This window comes from Protomyctophum bolini (genome assembly GCF_963924005.1).
Source record: "Protomyctophum bolini genome assembly, chromosome: 9".
Classification (NCBI taxonomy): Eukaryota; Metazoa; Chordata; class Actinopteri; order Myctophiformes; family Myctophidae; genus Protomyctophum; species Protomyctophum bolini.
The window spans coordinates 13739611-13761847 of NC_137870.1; the positions used below are offsets into that span (position 1 = coordinate 13739611).

Genomic DNA, 22237 nt, shown 5'->3' on the forward strand with positions numbered 1-22237 from the left:
ACACGCAGTGACCACCAGAGGGAAACACTCTGCCAAGTATGGACCATCATGTTAAGGAACAGACAATTAAAACAGTTACTGTACATGGTCTGCTGTACAGTCCCCACTCGAGACTGACTATGGCTCATAGACACGCAGCGACCACCAGAGGGAAACACTCTGCCAAGTATGGACCATCATGTTAAGGAACAGACAATTAAAACAGTTACTGTACATGGTCTGCTGTACAGTCCCCACTCAAGACTGACTATGGCTCATAGACACGCAGCGACCACCAGAGGGAAACACTCTGCCAAGTATGGACCATCATGTTAAGGAACAGACAATTAAAACAGTTACTGTACATGGTCTGCTGTACAGTCCCCACTCAAGACTGACTATGACTCATAGACACGCAGCGACCACCAGAGGGAAACACTCTGCCAAGTATGGACCATCATGTTAAGGAACAGACAATTAAAACAGTTACTGTACATGGTCTGCATTTCTGTGGCGTATTTATCCAAAGCACTTTAAGATGTGCATTACAGTCATATGTTCACACACCGACGGTGGATGCCAGGTTTTCAGGACACTTTGACACAAAGCCAGGAAGAGCTGGGGATCGAACCGAATGTAGCCATTAGTAGCCAAGTAGTCCACGGTGGCCTTTCTACATCCGGAGCCACTGCTGCCTCTACCCTTGCCCATTTAGTTATACTTATTGTATGTGCATAATGCACACACGCACTTGAAAACCTTTGCTGCGACACTTTATTGTTGTGTCGGTTATGTGGATAATCATGTCGTTTGTAGTGGAGAGACATGTCAGTCCCATACATACTGGGACTGACAAACACGCACATGGAGCTTAACAAACACGCACATGGAGGTGCAAACATTGTGACCCTAGCATATGGTTGGTTTATGACTTGTTTTAATTTAACATGCCTCAACCCTCTTGAGGCAATAGTTTACAACATCAGCAATTGTTGTGACACTTTGATATAAAAGTCAACCCCAAAGAGTCTGTGGGCTTTATGTAAATGCGTAATAATGTACGTCTCGTGATTATAAAACTTTTGTCTTATACATTCCAAAACAATTGGATTTCATTTAGCGAAGGTGATGAAATGTATTGTATATAATTGTATATAGTTTCAGATATTCTGTTTTTTTTGTTGTTTTATTCCTGCAAATTGCCAAGTCATATAATTCTGTTGTCTTGTTGACTTTATTTCCCCAAATGTCTTTGCTCCCTCATTGGACATAATGCGGAATACAAGTGTACACTATTACAATAGCGGGGAACAATGTCTATTTTCATAACTTCTTCTTTTTTTTGGTTTATTTTTAACTTACACTGAATGTGTGTAAGTTTTTTTGTTGTGTTTTGTTCCCCATTTCAAGAGTTTATGAAATGTCATTGTGGACCTACCTCTAAGAAACTGATCAAGTAGTGAATAATAACAATAGGATGTACTATAATGTTTGTGGACAAAACACAGTGGTTAAGATACTTAATCAATTCCTGTGTATGGCGTATACAGAGTCTCTGGATGCTCTCTCTGCCTTAAAGTCCCTTACACACCAAACCGACTTGTCCTTACCAGTCGGGTCAGACGTCGGTTGGTTGTAAAGATGTTAAAAATACTTGAAGGGACGTTATGACCTCTCTGCTGAATGTACTGTATGTATGAATGAATGGGCACAGGACAGGCTCTCATCAACCATCATGAAACAATCATGAAAAACGAAATGGCAACTATAATCTATATTTGTCTCTCTTATTTTGCGCACAATGTATTTCCGGGGACAACTTCCGATCCACATGCATGTAATGTAATCTTTCACTGCAAACTGATATTAGGACATCAGCTGTAAATGGAAGCCTAATGCATGTAATGTAATCTTTCACTGCAAACTGATATTAGGACATCAGCTGTAAATGAAAGCCTAAAGCGAGGCAGGGGACGGTGTTGCACATTTTTAAAAGCCTAATGCCCATCTTCTAAGGTCTCATAGAGGGAATTATTTTACATGAATTACACACATGTGGGTCATCATAGGAAGTATTTTATTCAGTAAATTCATACACATGGTACGGTACCCTGTGTATCAGATCAATTTGTTTATTTGCCTCTGTATGAGCCTGTGGTATATTAAGCAATTTTGTAGGTGAGAATATTGTATTGTTTGAGACATTGTAATAAATGTTCTAATTAATAATTTGACTTATCTTTATGCTAGCAGAGCATGACCTTACTCCTGCATCAACTGTGATTGTTGTTCTTACCGCCGTTGAGAAGCAGCCAGTCTCCAGGAATCAGCACCATATGCCAATGGGCTCATCTCAGCCATCAGGTATTCAGAATGATTTGCCACAAATTCATGCAGGCTTTGGATGAAATTCCACCCTCTCATTTTTATTTTTTTAACTTATGGAGCGGTGCCCGTTGGGCACTGGTCTACTTAGAACGATGCAAGTTGGAAAAATGCCCCACCCAGTTATTACTTGCGCAAGCAGAGCGTGCAAGTAATGTTGTTTGTACGGTGCTCTGATGCGTATGTCTGTGGCTGCGTATGACGTAATGATTAATTTGTGCTTGATATGGCATTGGTTTCAGATTACATACATGTATACAGTACATAGGGGCATTACCTTTAATCCAACTGGCACTGAAACATATTATTACGTCACCATCGAGAGCCAGTTATACCCTGGCATTGGTACATATCTGCATCACGTCATATGCTGCTACGGGACATACGCATCAAACGACCCAAGTAACCACAGTATACTGCTAATCAACTTACAAATTACATATGTATAGGCATTTCCTTTCCTCACCGTCATTGGGAGCAACATCAAATAATCCTTTGGGATATGAAACCAAATGGCCATTTGATAACACAATTAGTGAAAAATATCAGAAGATGTGTGAAAAGGCTCAGGTAAGAGGTTTTAAATGTTTTATTTTTCTTTGAGAAACTACAAGTGGATCCTGGACTCTTCTAAATCGATGGGACTGTATTTCTTTTATAGATAGAAGCTTTTACCATACTTCAAAATACTTTTTTTACCTCCAAAAACTAAGTACATAGGGTACAGGTACAGCTATAGCACATAGCTAAATAATTCAATATTGAAACCGTTATTTCACAGATGCTGAGATTTGAAAGTTCGTAGCGGTTCTAGTTATGTCTGTGTCCCTTTTATGCCCATATATGGAGTTCTTTGTCAGGCATGACCAAATATGGAGTCTATGCAGATGTCAGACGATCATTGATGTCAGAACAATCATTGTGTCGGAAAAGGGCCAGCTCCATACACTGGCGTAGAGTCCATTGGGCCACATGGGCCGTGGCCCAGTTTAGAGCTTGCCCAGTCTAAAGGCCTATTCATAGTCTGGATTTTCGGTGGTGAGCTGACCACCGGAGCTGAAATAACATTGAGCGGTGGTGAGTAAAAACTGAGAGAAGGGCTGGAGTGGTGGCGGTGGTTTGCTCTTCACCGCGGCTCGTGACGTCATGTTGTAGTTCGGTTGGCCCCGAACCACCGTAAATCCAGACTATGTATGAGCCTTAACTTTGAAGAGAGGGGGCGAAAAAACTAGAAAAACAACAAAAGATAGCCTACTTTGGCAGCCATTGTGCATGCAAATGTCTGTTTAGTAGCACCACATGGCATGCAAGCTGCCTTTGTTTTAAATGGTCCCCCATTAGCACGTTGGCAAAACCGTTCACGGCCGGAGATGCGCTAACTTCTCCCCCCCGCAATGCTAATTTGCCCAGTCAATCATTTAATCCACACTACACGCCTGGCTTTATATATGGAGATAAGGGTAATCCAGTCCAGAGCCCGAGCAGAGGCTTTTGTGCTGGTTCTGGCCAACCGGTTATCCGACGGATTTGACACTGGGCACTGTGGTGTGGAACGCGTGTGTCGAATTTGATTTGATGTGCGTACTTGAAACTACTCTTGAAACACTCTAAGAAGGTTTGAGACCACCTGATGACTTCTCTTCCAGGCCAAGGTTTAAAACACTAGCATGACTGACTGAGAGGTCATTGTTGAGGTCATTGTTGAAGGTTCCCCTTTCATGACTATCATCATTCCATCATCTCAGAAATGTTTGACATCTGAAACATTTTCTAAATATGAATTTAAGCACATGCTACTTTTTCTTCAGTGATGCTAGTGTTCTGAACTCCAAACAGTGACTTAGTTCCAGGTGCCCCGTAGGGCTCTCTAACATTTGGGGCATCAGGGTAAGCACCTTATTATTTTGCATTACATGGTCGGAGCCCTAAGGAAATGAAGCAATCGTAGATTGAAAATGTCAAAATCAATCAAAGCGATTTGGGCAATAGTTTTCAAAGATAAATAAATATATACACAAATAAATACTGACATACAATTTTCAATTTAAAATATAAGCATTTAGCAGACGCTCTTAATCCAGTAAGCAAGAACAAAAACATGTTAATACATCATATACATAAAGGTCATCATGAATCATACGTAGTAGGAACCTAACAGTGGAATATCATAATGAAACTGTAATGTATGCATATAGCGCTATGTCTACATAAAAGGCTATCTAAGTTACTATGTTGAGCCTTTGCATACGCCTGTAAGGTCGTCGGGGCTAGGGCAAGTGCTACGACATAGACAATAACAGTTCACAAGCAGATTATCGGGATATGGTGTGAGCTTGTAGATCTGCTATTTTGCAGCAGCACAATCAGGAAAGGGTCTCTGACGACTATTATTTTCAGAATACGGTAGGCCTACCCTGTATAAATGAATGAAGAAAAGATAAGTCTGTCTAATTAAAGGCCCTGAAGCAGTATAGGCCTAGACCCCCCCCCCCCCCAGTCTCTTCCACCCTTTGAAAAGCTGGAAAATAAGCTGGCTGTGTGGCTCTCTCTCTCAGATCCTCTCCTGTCATGGTTACACAGAACGACAGCTTTGATCATCGCCTGTCCCACTCCCATTTCAACCACCAACATTCACACCCTGTCCAATTTGTGACCCAGGTGTGAACAGCAACAAGCCCCCCTGGGGCTGGCTTGAAATGCTAATCCGATTTGTGAACTACAACAGCCTGGGTGGAAGTTGGAACATAGTAAAATATAGCAACAAATGAATAAATGCACATAGTCTAAATGTTGAACCATCACTGTGTCAATGAGCAAATTAATATAGGTTTAGTTAACATCAGGCGGTGCGACCAACATGGCTACTGGGGAATGGCAATATTTAAACCATTGTACCATTCCCCACTCAACCAGAAATATATAGGATTTTAGGCTTAAATAGCCTTAAGATACAATGAAAGGTTCACCCAGATTCTCAGGTCATTGGGACAGTCCGAACTAAACATAACGAGCAGCGGTTAGTATATTCCTATGTATGCGCATGCATAAAATGAGTGGGAAATTGTGTGGCAACATGAGTTTAATGTATTTTAATGCAATCAGATAGGACTTTTCTGTTTATGGGCTGGTTGTCGAGGCCAGAAAGTCGTAGGCATAACTTCCGGGTATGATGATGATGTCACACGCATACCCTCTATAGTCCAATGCAGTTTATTTATAGCTAATCATTTCTTGGACACTGAAAATGTTATACTGTTATTTTTTCTTACATTTTTCGTTAATATTTTGTGAAAAGCACTAAACTTGCCTTGCCCTTCACTGTCATTACACTGGTTATAACCCCAATTGTCACGACATGCAGTGTTCAATATAGGCATAGCTATGCCTACATGAAACCTGCGGTCTGTATCTTTGTATAACTGCTAGTAGCTGTAGACTATAATGTGACTGAAGAGGAGACGTGGTGGTTTGTGGAGCCTGCTCGTTTCGCTTGTTTCGGAACACAATGCTTCCCCTCTGATGGTGATGGTTGGATGGGAGGAGGACCGACAGGATCTAACGCTCCTTTGTGGTCATTGTTTATAGAGGTGTGAGGAGGGACACTTTGGGGTTGGTCAGGCAAAGGTGTGGATGTGGAACCCTTTCATGTGCACATATAGGCATCTTTTATGGGGCAATAGACTAGACTTGAACAGACTTGAGGTTTGAACATGCAACCATGCACGCATTCAGGTACATGAAGCATACGTACATTTTTCTTCACATTCTGAACTTTCATCTTATGCTATTGCCACTATTATAGTCAGGCATAAACTACATTTTTTATGAACGTTGAGTAATCGACAAAGAAAAGCTGTTTGACAAAGAAAAACAAATGACTGCTATTAGGCCTGCATGGACTATACCCCCCCCCCCCCCCCCCCCGGGCAAACACGGGCACACATTTTCAGTTTTGACATGTTAATCCACATTTTTACATGAAGCCATTAGTCTCTAGCCTATGGGCATAACTGAGTGGGCCATAAACGTATAGCAAACTCGTTTAAACTCTCAGCAATTAGGCCTACAACTGGTTATTGGATGATGACATTTGCATTAGATTACTTTATTAATCACATTTGTTTACATTTTTGTAGCAAAACACACATCATTACAATATCCTGGAGGAGGCTATGGGGCAAATAAACTACAGGCCTGTGGCCTTAAATAGCTATAATAGAAATATTTATATGGGTCGCATGCCAAAGTTCTCGGTTTTCTAAAAGAGCATTGTCCTTGTGAATCCTTTATACACATCATATTTACAACAAAAATAACAACTGAATTATGCAAATCCTTACTTTTACTACTCTCTGTTGGGTCAATCTGAGAACCCATTCGACCTACTTCTTCATTGGCAAATAAAGGAGAAACAGCTCCCTATTTTAGTTGACGTGAGTCAACAGTCTGTCTCAAGAGACTACCGTTGGGTAAAAGAGTGCATGGGCACCTGAGTCCTAAAAGCTTATTTTATACTATTAAAGGTTTTCTACCATAGAAAAAAATATTTGTACCTCAGAGTGAAATAAAGAATAATGCATTAAGGTGGACGAGTATGTTTGTCTGAGACATGAACATGCCCTCTTTCAGAAAAAGGGGAAAATCCTGTAAAATAATATATATTTTGTTTTGAAAAAATTACTAAACTGAAATGGCACAGAATAGTAAGAATGCCCCACACATGATTTGAGCATTCTTGAACATTGTAGCCTAGATTTAAGGCTTAACATTTCAACGAATAGTGAGATAGCCAGTCATTATTCTGGCATAATGATGTACAATGTCTGTTCAAATCAAGTAACCAAAGCAGTCAAATTAGCCAATTTCACTTTTCTCAGGTGCCCAAAACTGCCCATCTCTTCTTTTCACATTTTTTTGTGGGGAAAATAGCCAATTCACATTTCTTAGGTGCCCATTCTGTATATATCCATTGCGTTATAAGTGAATTTCCTGCGTCGTCGATGCTCTCCATGGTAGGGGGAAAAGTCACAACCGTGGCCTCGGTAAGTAGGCCTATATACTCCATACTAGTAAGAATACATCCCATGGTAGCTCTGATCCATAGCTCTAATGCCTTTGCATATAGAGCTATATGATACTCTTCTCTTCCGGCTCACATGAAATGCAGACCAGCTTCTCGTTTGTAGCGAAAATAAAAATAAAGTTTTCACTACTCAACAATACAAAGGCGATGTGTGTTATTAGAAAGCCTACTTTCCCTGGTGGACACACTCTGAGCCCCCCACCACACATATAAAATGCACTTTTTGGCCAGAAAGGGCCCTTCACCGGAAGGAAAAATCTCGTCTATGGGGTTTTTTTTCTTCCAGTGGAAAAAAGCCAAAGGTGCATTTTATATATTGTGGTGGGGTGCTCAGGGTGCCTCGACCAAGGAAAGTAGGCTTTCTAATAACACACACCGCCTTTGTATTGATGAGTAGTGAAAACGTTCATTTTCGCTACAGAGGAGAGGCTGGTCTGCTCTGCATACCATGAGTGCAGGAAGAGAAGAGTAGCATAGCTCTAATGCAAAGGCATTAGAGCTATATGGCTAATAGGCTGACTGGGTTACCAGGGCCTCCACATTGACTGAGAGGAGGAGGCGATCATGCTGGGCATGATGCTGGGGGAATCTCGGATCTCCATTATCTCCATACCGTCTGTGGTCGTGGAGCTGGAGCATGAGCTCTGGTTGTGCTCGCTCTCCGTGTCGTCCATGTCCGAACACGACAGGTCCTCGCCGCTGGAGACGGGGGAGGACGAGCCACAGGTACTTCTACCTCCGGGAGAGGCGAGAGCAGAGCACAGCGCCTCGCCGGCGCTCCAAGTGCTGCTGCCGTTCTGTCCGGAAGAATTATTTGTGTCCGTCATTAAATCCATCAGCACGTCCTGGAAGTGGTCCTCGTTCAGAGGCATGCACTCCAGCAGATGGTTGAGGAGCTCCGCCGCGACCGTCGCGTCTATCCCCGGACAGCTGGACACGAACATGTGGACCTCGTGCATGCACTGGATGTAGCCCGCCGCGAACCTTTCACTGGACTCTCGGTTCTGCACATCAGTCTCTGTGGGGGAAGAGAGATAACACACGAAATGTTTAGAACCCAATAGCCGTTGTTGTTGAATCGTTGTGTCTGTGTGTCGTATCGTGATAGGCATGTGTCTCACCGTGCGTTCGATTTTTTAGGATGTCCTCTACTTTCTTGACTGTCATCTCCAGAACCTCCGCGTTTTCCATCTTATTGTGAAACTATAGTGTGAAGAAAATACATTGAGTTGGACTCCGATTTGCAACCCAGCAGCGCAGTTCATCCGACAAACTATAGGCTAATCAAACATTCAGGTGAGGGATGAAGTGCACCGTGACAGCAGGAATATACGGTTATTACGGTATAGCCAGGTTATGCATAAGCGGGCTACTGGCTAGCCTACTTACGTCTGTGTCTGCGAGCAGAGTCCGGAGTTCCAGCAAACTCTCATTGATGCGAGCCCGTCGCTTCTTCTCCACCAGCGGCTTTCTCGTCTGAAAGGGAGAAGCGAAACCTGTGTTAGCCTATAAATGTGTAACGACCGCGTCAGACTCATATAACCGAGTGGTTCATAAAACAAATGGGATAGGATTTGTATCGCGTAGACCGTAAAGCCATGCCTACCTTTCGATCCCCTTTCTGAACCCAGTAATCATCATCCTCGTCCCCTTCCAGTCCGGTATTGCTGCTGGGAGACCTGGGTCGAGCCGAGGGGGCCATGGATGATGGTTGGAGCCCAACGCGGTGCGCAGGTCGCCCTATGTCCGCGGTTCCACTGCTAGTCCGAGATCCAACAATTCGAGAATGAGGGGCAGCTGGCAACAGGAACCGGTGGTGTGTGTGTGTGTGTTGGGGGTGAAATAAAAATCAATACTCCATGCGCGCTGCCCTCTGTTTATTGTGCAATCCCAGTGAGACGTGTTAGCTGCCGCCGGGTAGCTGTTGTTTGTATTTATAGTGGCTCATTATCATATGAATACGGGGTTTGGCTGCTCCTGTAGGGGGACAGCGGAGCGCACACCGCGGCAGCCAATGAACACGCACTCCTTTGTCTCCGGCCCGTCTACTGCGAGGACCTGGAGTAGGCCTATTGATGCATATTTTGTGTTAGGTCGCCGGCGGCACCGTTTTCCCCCCCACTTCCACTGTTTACAACTTTACATGGTGGCCAGAATAGCTAGGCTACCCAAACTATAAGCCCCTCCTATATTAAGCTAGTGTAGATTTTCGTCCTACACAAATATTAAATTCCCATTGACAATGAATGGAGAATTTACGTCATATGTGTCTGAGCAAATAGACATGTTACATCATGGTAAGAGCGCCCCTCACTTCACACAAGTGTGATTTCTGAGGGGCGTTAGCCCCTCCTATATACTACAGCTTTTGTCCCCACACGTCTCAATATTTGCCATTGACAATGCAAGGAAAAATTAGGTCAAATGTTTAAGTTAGGCAGCTCGACAGAGTGCATTTCTAGTTATATTAGATTAATATATGACATTCCCCCCCATATTGTTCAGCCGTAGTTGATGGTGGTGATCATTTTTACCATATTAGCAGGCATTCCTTGTTTTGTCAAACCAAACTATCGGCTTTCTATAAAAAATGCTAAAATACTCAAATTCATTGTCATAAGTTCATAAAAAATTCATGATGTATAATAAATATGTGGTTTATAATTGATTTCATATGAGGTTTAAAATGTAAATATGATGTGATGATAGCTTTCTGAGGCAGAACAAAGTTCCCTGTCTGTCAGTATAGCTACACTGGACCATAACTGATTGACTGATTGATCCATGATTGCCTGGCATTGCACACAGGTGGTACAAACTTTTTCAGACTCTGGTCACTCTGCACAAGGAAGCAGTACACTTGCAGCAGTGTAGTGTGTTTGCACTGCTAAAGTTATAAATAACATTAAGTCAAGGAGAAATGGTCAAAGAGACATTCTAAAGACTCTAAGCAACGCAAGAATCAAGAACCTCTTCACACAACAAGCGGCCAATGAGGTATTATATTTGAGTTGATCTTTGTTGTGTTGTATTGTGGTGTTTTGACAGACACGTTCACCTGCGCATCCGTATTTCTTCGTTTGATCAATATTATGTATTGTGATGCACTTTGTTGATTGTTTATGTGTTTATTATTTTTGTGTGAACATTTATTGGGCATTCAATCAAGGCCAATAAATGCCCGTTTATAAAGAACCGACCGACCTGTGTCGTCAATGTTGTGAGAAGAGCTACACAGTGACTTTGACGTGGAGGAAGGACCCCTGTGACACCTGGAAGAGAACTTCACTTTAAGAGTCCCTACAGACGCCGGAAACACACAGCTGTGCTGATTGAAAATATTGTCTACATCTGGGGAGGAAATATTATCAAGAACTTCAACTATGAGTACTAAAACCATCTTTATGCATTTGATGTCGACACCCACAGATGGTTCAAACCACAGGTTTCTGGGACTGTCCCAGAGGGTAGAGATTTCCACTCAGCATGTGCCTTGGGGAATGTGATGTATATTTATGGAGGATTAACCAAGACTCGACACAATATTAATGACAACTGTAGGCTGGACAACACCACAATGGTCTGGTCTTTCATTATAACCAGAGGAATTCCATATCCTGCTACATACGGTCACTCTGCCACAATCATAGGGACGAAAATGTTTGTATTTGGGGGCGGCACGCAGTATCCACATCTGTACTACAACACCATCAGAGTGTTTGACACAGAGACCAACCTCTGGATGGACACACCTTCTGCACAGCTTCTTCCAGAAGGACGCTGTTCTCATTCAGCCTTTAACTGCAATGGAGAGCTGTACATAGTTGGTGGCCAAAAAGGGGATGAGGACAATCATCTGTGGAAATTCAGCCCAGAGACCTTCTCCTGGAAGAGGCTTAAGAATTACCCACAAAGAATACCCTATATACCCCCACTACCCCATCTCACAATGAATAGGTCTATGTGGGAGATCGTATCATCCTCTTCAGAGCAGAGGAGGACACACCTGATCTGTCCAAAACACTTGTATGTCTTAGACTTCAGTCCTAGCCTCAAAACATTATGTAAGCTAGCAGTTATTCAGTACGGTCTGGAGCAGTCAGAACTCACACACATCAGGTGGGAGCTGGCAGCCATGACTACCAACAGCAACTACGAACAAGAAAAATAAAATAATACATCAAAATGAAGAATAAAACGAATAAATAACACAGACAAGTGGCATCAATAAAAATATAGAAATACAGCGTGCCCGAATTCACGATGTATAATATTCCATATTCTCCTTCAAAACCGCTCTCAGAGGGCACCTACAGACTTTCAAAACTGGCCCCCGTAAAATTCGGAATCCCCCCACCCTTTTTTCTCCTCACTGTATATGTTTCTTTTCCCTTTTTAACTCCTTTATGATGAATTCCTGTTCTGTTCTTTGGCTATATAGAAGTGTCTATTTGTAAGTCTCTAAATGTTTTGATGAATTGAACAAGGTGGACCCTCTTGTAAACAAGTGTAATGCTTTATTGGGTCGTCTACTCACAGTTAACAGTCTTTGTATTGAGTTGTGCTTGAAATGTACTGTAATTCTGCAAACTGTTAATAAATGTTTCAATCAATCAAACCCTTGACCTCCCAGGAGTGTGCGTGCTTAGTCTTCCACGTCCCCCAAGGGGGTCCTCACAGATATTAACGGAGGGCCGCCAACACACTTGTTTTTTATGTCTAGCTTTTAGTGTGTGTGTGTGTGTGTGTGTGTGTGTGTGTGTGTGTGTGTGTGTGTGTGTGTGTGTGTGTGTGTGTGTGTGTGTGTGTGTAAACACAAACGTTGTCCTAACACAAACATTCAATGCCATTGATTGAGTGCCAAGTTTTACATCATAGTGTAACATTAAAACCTGGACATAGGATGTGATTGGCTGGAATGAGATGATGTGTGACTATGATTATGATTATATGATTAAACTTCACACGGGTGTGATTGTTTTTGTCTTCCCCTGTTTTTGAGGGGTGCTAGCCTATGCACCTATGCTGTGTGTGTGTGTGTGTGTGTGTGTGTGTGTGTTGTTACTTTAGTTTACACCGATTCCTTTTTTTTTTCTTTTTTTGCCCTACTCTGTCCTATTCCTGTTGCCTGTGTGTCCGAGGCCCTTCAGATTTACCCGGCTGTTTTGGCGGATGTAATGCGATGCCTCCAGTTGGCAGCTGCTAGCGGCGGCCTCTTGGCCCAAACTGAATCAGCCGGGGAATTAAGAGCCCCTCTCCAAAGAAAGCGACAGGTGTTGCCCTGCGCCTCGTTTGTTCTCCCCGTTGTGTAGTGACTTCTGAATTGTGTGCATTACTGTGCAACTGCATTTCTCACGAAAGGCTATTAGGCTTGGCTGTGCTGCAGGGTCTCTGGAATGTCATATTTGGTTTATATTGAGGCATATATAGGGCTTAATATATTCCATGCATGACTTGTACATAGCTATAGGCCTATATGGGTCCGTCTGATTATTTCTATTTGTAATATAGACAATATTAATACAGGAATGATTGCATCAGGCTTGGCCTTGTTTAGTTATAGCTGGCCTAAAGCTGCAAAGCCTGAATGGCATGTCCCTTGGGATATTGACGGGTAATGAGAGTGACCAGCAGCAGGCCTGCCTTTGCCCTCGTTATGTAGGGCCTATATTTCGTGTTGTCATGCAAATAAGCACTAGGCCTACTACAATAGTTGTCTGTCTATGTCCAGAAAACGCCTGAGAATGTGTCTGCGCCATCTTTCAGATAGGCTATAGGCTAAACAGCATATAGCCTAAGGCTATATTTGTTTTACGGTGCACTTTCACGCACGGCGTTTCCGCCACTGCAATAAGGGGGACAACATGGTATCTTTGAAGTGGAGAGTTCTGGCACCTCGCCACGCCACCCCCACGCTCTGCTCCAGCCCTCTCTATAATGGAGTGTGGGCCGGGGCGGGAGCAGCTGTCTCGGCCAGCTTTTGTTTGTGAACTCGCCGAGGGACCGGGCGTCTCTCTCTATACTAGGAGGACAGTCAGTGGCTCTCAATCTGTGGCCGGGGCCCACTTCTGGGCCGTGAGCATTTACTCAAAATAATTTGCAAAACATTAATATTTTTGAGGGGCGCCCCTCCTTTTGCGTGTGTGTGTGTGTGTGTGTGTGTGTGTAGCACGGGATGTGATGATTTGATTGGCTGATGTACAGTATGATGATGTAATGTATGATGATAAGAAGAGCGCCACATAATCATCAGCTGGATTATGTACTTGACTTAGCAGAGCCATAGAGTAAGTTACAACTCCCTTCACTTCATGAACGGTGAATGTTAACTGGTAAAACACTTTTATTGACAATATAACATTAATTTAAAAAACATGTACAAAACCCCATTCATGTTTCATGTTCATGAGTCCAGATGGAAGCATGCACATCCCCCCCAAAAATTGCTGAACTAAAATACATAAATTCTTCCAAAATTTAGAAGAGGAAGGGAAGTCTGTACTATAGTATAATATTTATTAGTATGTATACAAGGTAAGAGTGGTTACTATAGCACTATAGGCCTGCCTATACAGCAGGGGCCCACACGTTTTTGATTTGAGAGCTACTACTTTAAAAATGATCAGGTAAACCAGATCTATACCCACCAAAAAATGTACCTATCCCATTGCTGAAAATGGTTTAAAAATCACACCTGTGTGAAGTGAGGGGCGCTCTTATCATACATCATCTCATACTGGCCAATCAGAATGCCTGTTGCCTGTCATTTGTCTTCAGAGCATGTCTGAAATAAATGTCAGAGCTGAATTTGACATCTAAATATGAAATAAATGCTTAATCATGTATGCTATATGGTGTAATGTTAGAGTCCACAGAAGTGAACCTTTCATGCCTATGTTTTCTGCAAGACATTTACTATAAGCCATATCTCCAAAACTGATGGGTCAAACTGCATGAACAACCAATATGTCATATTATATTATATTTGAAGCTATGATGCCCTGCTTTCACATGACAAAAAACGAAAATGGAAAAAAATCCAATGGCAGCCCCTCAGTCAAGCTGGGTCACATTTGACCTAATTTCATTTCAAATTCATTGTCGATGCCATTTAACGTTTGTGTTGCGGACAAATTTATGTCATTCACCCATTCACACACACATTCATCAGGTCCTGATGAAGGTCGACCGAAACGTTGACCCAATAAAGAGCAACATTTGTGGCAAGTTTCTGACAGTGTGCGGGATAATTTCTTTGTTTTTCAAAGATAACCTTTTTATTAGAGTTATAGGAAACCTGTTTGATGCCAAGGGTGTTGTCATGTCATTTTAAATGGTCAAGAACAAATTTGGAGTCCCACAGAGGGATTTCTTTGCTTATTTACAGGCTCGCCACTTTATCAATAATTACACTAAGTTTCCTCGAGATGTGCCTCGTCTCGGACCCTTGGAGGGCTCTATTATGCATTATACTAAAAAGAAAGGGTTGATTTAGTATTTTTATGATACTTTTCTGAGTTATGACAAACACAATATCGATAATGTGGCTAGAAAATGGGAAAGGGACTTTCAAACTGAGTACGATGAAGATTGTTGGTCGGAATGCATTAAATCTTCTCAGTCTACTTTTCTAAGTGACAGGTTCAAAGAGATGCAATATAGAATACTTCATAGACAACACAGAACACCTGCATTTTTGAATAAAATCGATCCCAGTAGGTCCCCATTGTGCATTAAATGCAAAAAAGCGGTTGGTACATATATACACTGTTTCTGGGAATGTCCCAAGATAGCCAGGTTCTGGTCTTGTGTGACAAAATAATTGAGTTCAATTATGAAGTCTACGATCTGTAAAGATCCTGGGCAATTTTTATTAGGGCTGCCATCCGAACTTGGGGTACTAGATCCTAGAAGGGCTACTTGATAAGCTTCTCTGCGTAGCTAGAAAATGCATTTTGTTCAATTGGATTCACGAAAAACCTCCATCAGTGACTCAGTGGTATAGAGAAATCTATAGAGTAGGCCTACTTCCAATGGAAAGGCTCAGACAGTGCTGCTCGCCATTTTATTTTATTTTTTTGTTTGTTTGTTTTGTCTTGTTTCTGTGCTTTTTGTTTTTTTTGTCTGTTTTATTGTATTGTGCTTATAATTTATACCTTTCATGATTCATGTCATGTGGTCTACCTGCACAGCCGTTGTGATCTACTGGCCTTTTGGGCACTCCTGGCCTACAGTGTACGAACTTCCCTTCTTATTATTCTTCTAAATGTTCTCTTTAAAATCTTAAAAGTGATATTGATCAAAGCTGGAACGGTTGACGGTTGAAATAGTTGACACTATTGACTGATGGATCATTCAAATATGCTCTAAAAATGCATGCGGGTGACGCAGCCCACCCATCTGACCACTTACACTGCAATGGGCCCTGATTCAGTAAAGATTGAGAACCACTGACCTACACACTAGTTAAATTTGGTTCTTTCAGTGCAAAAGTTCAGCTCAACTCTTTGTATAAGATCATGCTCAAATGAATGCTTTACATAATGTGACATGGGCCGGCCCAGGAGGGAGTGTGACATTGTGCTTGTTAAATTTGAAATGGCATGACCCTTGACCCGTCACTTGTCATTGTGCGAAATGTCAGGAAGACAAAAGGAAAATAACATGACACATTTTCCAAAATGAGTACACAAAACAAATGATAGTATGTGTAACGTGTTTATTAATGCTTTATGTTAACAATACGACAAAGGAAGAAGAAATGCAAACTATACAGTGCTGAGCAAAGCCTATAGAGGAAGCAAAGACAAATACCATACAATATCAAATAAATAAAGTGGTTAATAGTACAATAAATATAAGAAAGATTAATAAGAGCCTTCTATAATGCAGGCTACAGGAAGTCAACTTCTGAAGGGAAGTACTGAAAAGGTCTGTATAGAATCATATAGCACACCTAGAATAACTGGAACAAAAACTGCCCCACATGCTGGTCTTCTGAGTAGCATATCTATAAGATACATAACAGAGGAAGAGGTCTAACAAACAGGAGATTTAAGAGCAATAAGTCAAGTCCACTATAGTTCAGTGTTTCTCAAACATTTTCATATTAACGAAACTATATACCAAAATTGGCATGTATTTGGCTGTGAACCCCCATCAGATTTGTGTTAAAATTATTCAAATTCTTTCACAAAATTTCAGGATTTTTCTAAATGATTTGAAAACAGCCAACACGTTGTGAACTTGTAGATTGGCTATTTTCGAATAGCCGAACAAATAAAATAGGGCTTAAGTTGTTTAATCTGTTCCTCATTTTTTTGGGGACTCCCTGGAACCCCCCCCAAAGACCTGTCGGTCCCCGGACCCCACTTTTAGAACCAGTGCGCACTATTAGTTCACCAGGGTCTCCACATCTCCAGCACACCCAAGTGATGGGGACTATGGAGCAGTGGGCTGCTTGGTAGGATGAGGGGCCTGTCCTGGGACGCAGTGACAGGGCAAGGGGTCCCACCCTCTCTCGGAGTCTGCCTCCCTGGCCTGATGGGTGTGCTGGGGAGCCCTGCGCCTTGACTGGGAGGTCGAGAGACGTCGCGCCGGGGTGTGGTGGGCTGAAGGGGACGCTCGTCAGTGGACCTGGGTAGGGACTTGAGCAGGTGGTTGAGCAGACGGGAGCCCAGAGTCTTGTCCATCCACTCACATGTGAGCAGCATGTTGTGGACCTCATGCATACACTGGATGTAGCCCGTGCTGTACTTCTGCTGTGCCTCCAGGCCTACCATAGGATCTGCTTCACAGAGGGAGGAGACCATGACGTCAGCCTATAGACACTCAGTCAATGCAACAAATGATGATAGGGGTAAAATTGTTTTCATTTCATTCATTCTCAGAACAACAAAATATAACTGAGAAAAGGACAAAATAAATACCGTAAAAAGGAAAGATTAGAAGAAAAGAAAAAAAGGAGGGAAAAAAGGGCTAAAGTTGTCTTTCATTACATATCCCTTATATTCATGTTTGAAAAAGCAGTAGGAAGAAGTTCAGGGTCCTATACCCTTTCTTTGGGTTTCTCAAATACATCAACATTTGTATTTTTATACCCTAATACTGTACAAAAGCAATATATGAAACTGTTATTGTGTTATTTTCCTGAATATATCACACTGATGTAGCCTAACAGTAGGTCTTATTTAGCCTGATTTAAATGAACTTTCTCTTCTCCACAATCCACACTGATGATGTATTGTAAAGTAAACTCTGTGGGAGAATTTCACTTATACTGAGATGATAGCATATTGTTGTGCTGTGCTGCCTGTGCAGTGTGCAGCATGTGATGATGTCTCCTTGAACGCTGAATCTGGTGGGAGCGGTCTACGGGCAGTCATGGAGGCTGAAGCCTATAGCCTACATTGCAATATGTTATAGCACTCGTTAACCTTCATTTTTCCACGCCCTTGGAATTCAAAGTGCCACCATCACTTTTCAAGCATTCATTCTGTGTATGCTAGTGCTACAACTCCTGTCATTACTCCTGACAGATACTGCCCTCTACTGGTAGAGGGCTGCCAATTAGGCACTCGTGAAATACACTTGTTGATCAGATCAACAAGTGTCCAGGCCGCTCACTTACCATTAAATGTAGTAGTTTGAATGTTTTGCAAGTGTTTCACTGTCATCTCTAGAATATCCGCCTTTTCGAGTTTGGATTGCTGTGAAGAGATAAATAAAATAGAAAGAAGAATTTTAGTAAGTAGGTCAGCTACTATAAATGCCATAGATAGGCGTATTTATTGACTGGCTTTAAAACAGACAGTAGAAATGAACAATGCCTACTCACATCAAGTCTAAAAGCTCCGATTACAGTTTCTTTAAGCTGGTCCAAGCAATTGTTTATCCTTTCTCGTCTTTTTCTCTCGATGAGTGGCTTCCTCAGCTATAAGAATAAAAAGTGTCACTCGGTTAGTGGCAAGAAGAGGCATGAACACAAGTGTATCCAGAGAGAGAGAAAGACAGACAGACAGAGAGCTGTTGTGTTTTATCTGATGTAAGCCGGGGAGGTACCTTTCTTTCTTCCTTCGCACTCGAGTGTTTTCCCACCACGTTGTGCGCCATGGAGGATGCGGTCATATTTTCCTCGTTTGCCGGTACTTGTGTTGTCCTGAATCTCAGTGCGTCTATAAGGCCCTCGGCGCGGCGCAGCCCTCTTATTTATAGGGCACAATTAGCATGTGAATGGTCGAGCTCTTTGGCTGCGGTATTTTCCCACACACGGGGTCGCTCCCAGCGGTCCGCTCCCATCAGTCAAGACTGACAGGTCACTGGCTCCATTCAATAGCCGAGATACCCGCTCTGGAGAAAACACAAGCGACAGATGTCCAGCCTGAAACCATGCACCACCTCCCACCGAAAAAAACTTTCGTTTCCTCTTCTCTCTCTCGCTTGTTTCTCACAGGGAGATACGTGACGCAAAGCGCGCGGGTGCCCACGTGGATTGTCATTCCCAGGGATGAACAAGGGTGTCTAATTACCGAGGTTTACTCCGGGGAGCACTCGCCCATTCTTTTCAATGAACAGGGGCAACATTACCCTACCTGCAAAAAGGCGAAACCTATTCTCTCAAGGCTCATATAGAAGAAAATATACCCACTATAGATGTTTGACAAAGAGCCAATGCATATAAGTCCATTATTCACTGAAACCATGTTGGTCTTTTCTTAACACAATATGGGAACCCATTGGCAAAACAAAGGAAAAACAGCACCGTGAGTGAGTCAACACTGCTGTCTCGAGAGACTATAGTCTGAATCTAAACTGTCCCCCAATTTAAAGATTTAAAACATACAGATGAATTTGGACCCTATTGTAAACGTGAGGTGTAATGCTTTATGGTGTCGTCCAGTTAACCGTTTTTGTATTGAGTTTGTATTATGTAGCCTATACCTATTCTGCATATAAAATACAATCAATCAATCAATCAACCAATCAATCAATCAACCAATCAATCAATGTTGAAGGAGTAGACCTTTAGGTTTACAATATGTTTCAATCAGTGAGTAAATTGGTGCATATGGGCCATGGCTGTATGATTATATGCTATACAGGCTATAGCCTACACTTTATTTCGTTTTTTATTAAAATATTTTTTAATATAGCCCTATTCTGAGACATATCCGATATAGGAAAAATGGTAGGTCTACTTAATGTACTTAATTATTACTTAATGAGCATAGATGAAGGCATGAAGCTACATTGAAAATGGGTTAAGTCGTCCTTTAAGATAAGCGTATAGGTCTACATGCCTATAGTGAAATCCATGTGTCGGAGCTGCTTTGATCATGTTCGGCGTTTGAAAATGTCAAACATCTGTTGTGAACTATTATTTCACCGGCGGAGGCAAAGTGAGGCAGATGTCAAACTGACCAGATGTCCCCGAGAGTTGGCCCTGCGCCGGGGCCGGGGGCCTCATGTTTTTGAGCCACGCGACTGCCAGGCAAAGGGCTCGATCGTGGGAAACGCGGGCGAACAATGAGCGGTATTGAAGCGAACCTAATCACCATGAAAAGAAGAATAACCTCGAGGAGCAGCGGCCAGTTGGGGAGGAGGCGGCCGAAGCAGGTGCTTGACCAGTGACTGGCCAGGCAGTGCCACAAGGTGTAGCATGAGCAGCTTATAACGCAGTGATTCTCAACCGTTTGCATTCCATGGACCTCAGTGCATTTTAGGCTATAGCCTATACGCCCCCGTCCCCCCCATTTGATTTGCTACTTTCTTTCTTTATTATGATTATTATTATTGTTTTTTTTAAATATCTTTAGGACCCCAATCTATATTCTACACTGAAATCCATACATTCTTCAAATAGGCCTAACTTTTTCTAAACGACTTGTTACAAGTTACAGGGCGATATAGGCAATAGGCATATGCTACAAACAGGTACACTTTTGGAATAATTGGAATACCGGTAATCGGCAGACCTTACTTGCTATTGAATGGGGACACAAAAGAGTCTAGGACAATAAATATTGAATTATCTCTCTCTCTCTCTCTCTCTCTCTCTCTCTCTCTCTCTCTCTCGCTCTCGCGCTCTCTCGCTCTCTCTCTCTCTCTCTCCCTCCCTCTTGAGTAAACCCGTCAATCGAAATGCATTCCCAAAAACGTATTGGAGGGAGGGGTCGAGCGCCCAGGGGACATGTGGACACGCGACCAACATGCAGTCAGCCCCTCAGCCACGCGATGTTGTTGTCGGAAATGTTACCCAAAAGACCGGCCGCGCGCGCGCGCACGAACACGGAACACACATTGGCAATGTAAAAAAAGTACACGTTTTGCCAAAGCAAAAGTTGAACAAGACAATCAAGATTGTGCATTTTATGGTAGAGTTACATCCATATAGGAGACATTAGCTTTATACTTTTGAAAGTTGACAGCATTTCAATGTTTTTGCATTCACTTAGTATAAAAACATTTGCGACGTATAAAGTATAGGCTATAGCAACAATTTATTCAAATGTAATTGAATAAAAGTTATTTCTCTCTGTTTAGTAAAGGCCTATTTAATTTGCTTTAAAACAGTGTAGGGTATAAACAGTGTACTGTACTGTACACACATTGTATTCCATTTGACATTCTTCTCCTGTCACAGCAGCTCACAAATCTTGCTGTGCACCGCACATTAGTCATGCATGTTTTCAAACTCTCCTTGGGTGGTTGTAATTGTAACCCGTGGGAAGTATATGTCTCTGATGTCTGGTACAGTGGGCAGACGGTTAGAAAGTGTAGCTCTACCTCGTTTTGTGTGCAGTGGCTGCATAATATAGTCTGTCTTCTCTTGGGAGCCAGGTCTGCCAGCCTATGGCGGCCTTTCTCAATCGCAAGACTATGTTGTGTTCACATATTGATGTCCTAATTTTGGATCAGTTACAGACAGTGCTCAAGTTCTGTGTATTCACTGTTTAGAGCTAAACAGCATTCCATTTTGCTCTGGTTTTGGGTATCTTTTCCATTTCCAGTGTGTAAAATAGCTAATTTATTTTAACTTTTGGGGTTTTGATAATTAGTGGATATCGTCTTAATTATGCTCTGCATGCGTTATTTTATGTTTTCCGTTGGATGCGGAGAATGGATTTGCAGAATTCTGCATGCAGTGTCTCAAATTTGTGTTCTTTCTCTCTCAACAGCTAGCTAGCATCCTCATCCTCCGATGATAAATTGAAAATGGAAGACCCTATGTAAACAAGTCTTTCTGGTTTTATCCTCTTAGCAGATTTTGTATTGACCCGTACTTTTCTTGTAGCCTACCCATTCAAACTGTTAATACAATTTTCAATAAATCAATAAATCAATAAATCAATACATAAACCAATCAAACAAACAAACAGCATTTATTACATCAATGACAACACAACACATGTCACGGCAGTTTTGAGACAGCATTTCACCAGTTATCTCTCCATTAGTCACTCTCAGTCTCAACGTCTCAACAGTGCCTGGGCTCTTATGTTATGGGTTTAGAGCGTCCTCTAGTGGATATTTGCCACCTAACCTCTAAGCCAGTGGTTTTCAACCCTTTTCATATAAGGCCCATTGTATATTCCATTCTCTAATTGTGTAGACTTCTTGTAAATTAAATTAATTAAAGTAATGCAGATGCTCTGATGCTTAACAAAAATGTAACTCTTGAGAGTGTGAAATGAAACCAGGGTCCACTTGGTTTCATTTTACACTCTCAAGAGTTAAAGGGTATACATTTGGTTTACCAACCATCATTTAGCTGGGGAGTGGGGACCACCT

At 42.2% G+C, this 22237-nt stretch overlaps 2 protein-coding genes across 2 annotated transcripts; both read right to left on the reverse strand.

Annotated features, from left to right (window-relative positions):
* Positions 1 to 6380: 6380 nt before the first annotated feature.
* On the reverse strand, positions 6381 to 9438 carry her13 (hairy-related 13). The gene is made up of 4 exons (XM_080771507.1): positions 9054 to 9438; positions 8837 to 8923; positions 8569 to 8650; positions 6381 to 8465 (listed from the first exon to the last, which is right to left on the reverse strand). The coding sequence occupies exons 1-4, from the start codon at positions 9147 to 9149 to the stop codon at positions 7972 to 7974; spliced, it is 759 nt and encodes a 252-aa protein (XP_080627633.1). The 5' UTR covers positions 9150 to 9438; the 3' UTR covers positions 6381 to 7971.
* A 6854-nt stretch (positions 9439 to 16292) lies between these two features.
* Positions 16293 to 18668, reverse strand: her8.2 (hairy-related 8.2). The gene is made up of 4 exons (XM_080771479.1): positions 18509 to 18668; positions 18285 to 18380; positions 18078 to 18156; positions 16293 to 17234 (listed from the first exon to the last, which is right to left on the reverse strand). The coding sequence occupies exons 1-4, from the start codon at positions 18572 to 18574 to the stop codon at positions 16846 to 16848; spliced, it is 630 nt and encodes a 209-aa protein (XP_080627605.1). The 5' UTR covers positions 18575 to 18668; the 3' UTR covers positions 16293 to 16845.
* Positions 18669 to 22237: the final 3569 nt, after the last annotated feature.

Excerpts from the sequence above, each read along its gene's own strand:
- her13 (XM_080771507.1), bottom strand. The coding sequence starts at position 9,149 with ATGGCCCCCTCGGCTCGACCCAGGTCTCCCAGCAGCAATACCGGACTG. Across the intron at positions 8,651-8,836 it reads CTCTGCTCGCAGACACAGAC|TTTCACAATAAGATGGAAAA; the intron begins GTAAGTAGGCTA and ends TTCACACTATAG. Across the intron at positions 8,466-8,568 it reads CCTAAAAAATCGAACGCACG|AGACTGATGTGCAGAACCGA; the intron begins GTGAGACACATG and ends CTTCCCCCACAG.
- her8.2 (XM_080771479.1), bottom strand. The coding sequence starts at position 18,574 with ATGACCGCATCCTCCATGGCGCACAACGTGGTGGGAAAACACTCGAGT. Across the intron at positions 18,381-18,508 it reads GTGCGAAGGAAGAAAGAAAG|CTGAGGAAGCCACTCATCGA; the intron begins GTACCTCCCCGG and ends TTATTCTTATAG. Across the intron at positions 18,157-18,284 it reads TCGGAGCTTTTAGACTTGAT|CAATCCAAACTCGAAAAGGC; the intron begins GTGAGTAGGCAT and ends ATCTCTTCACAG.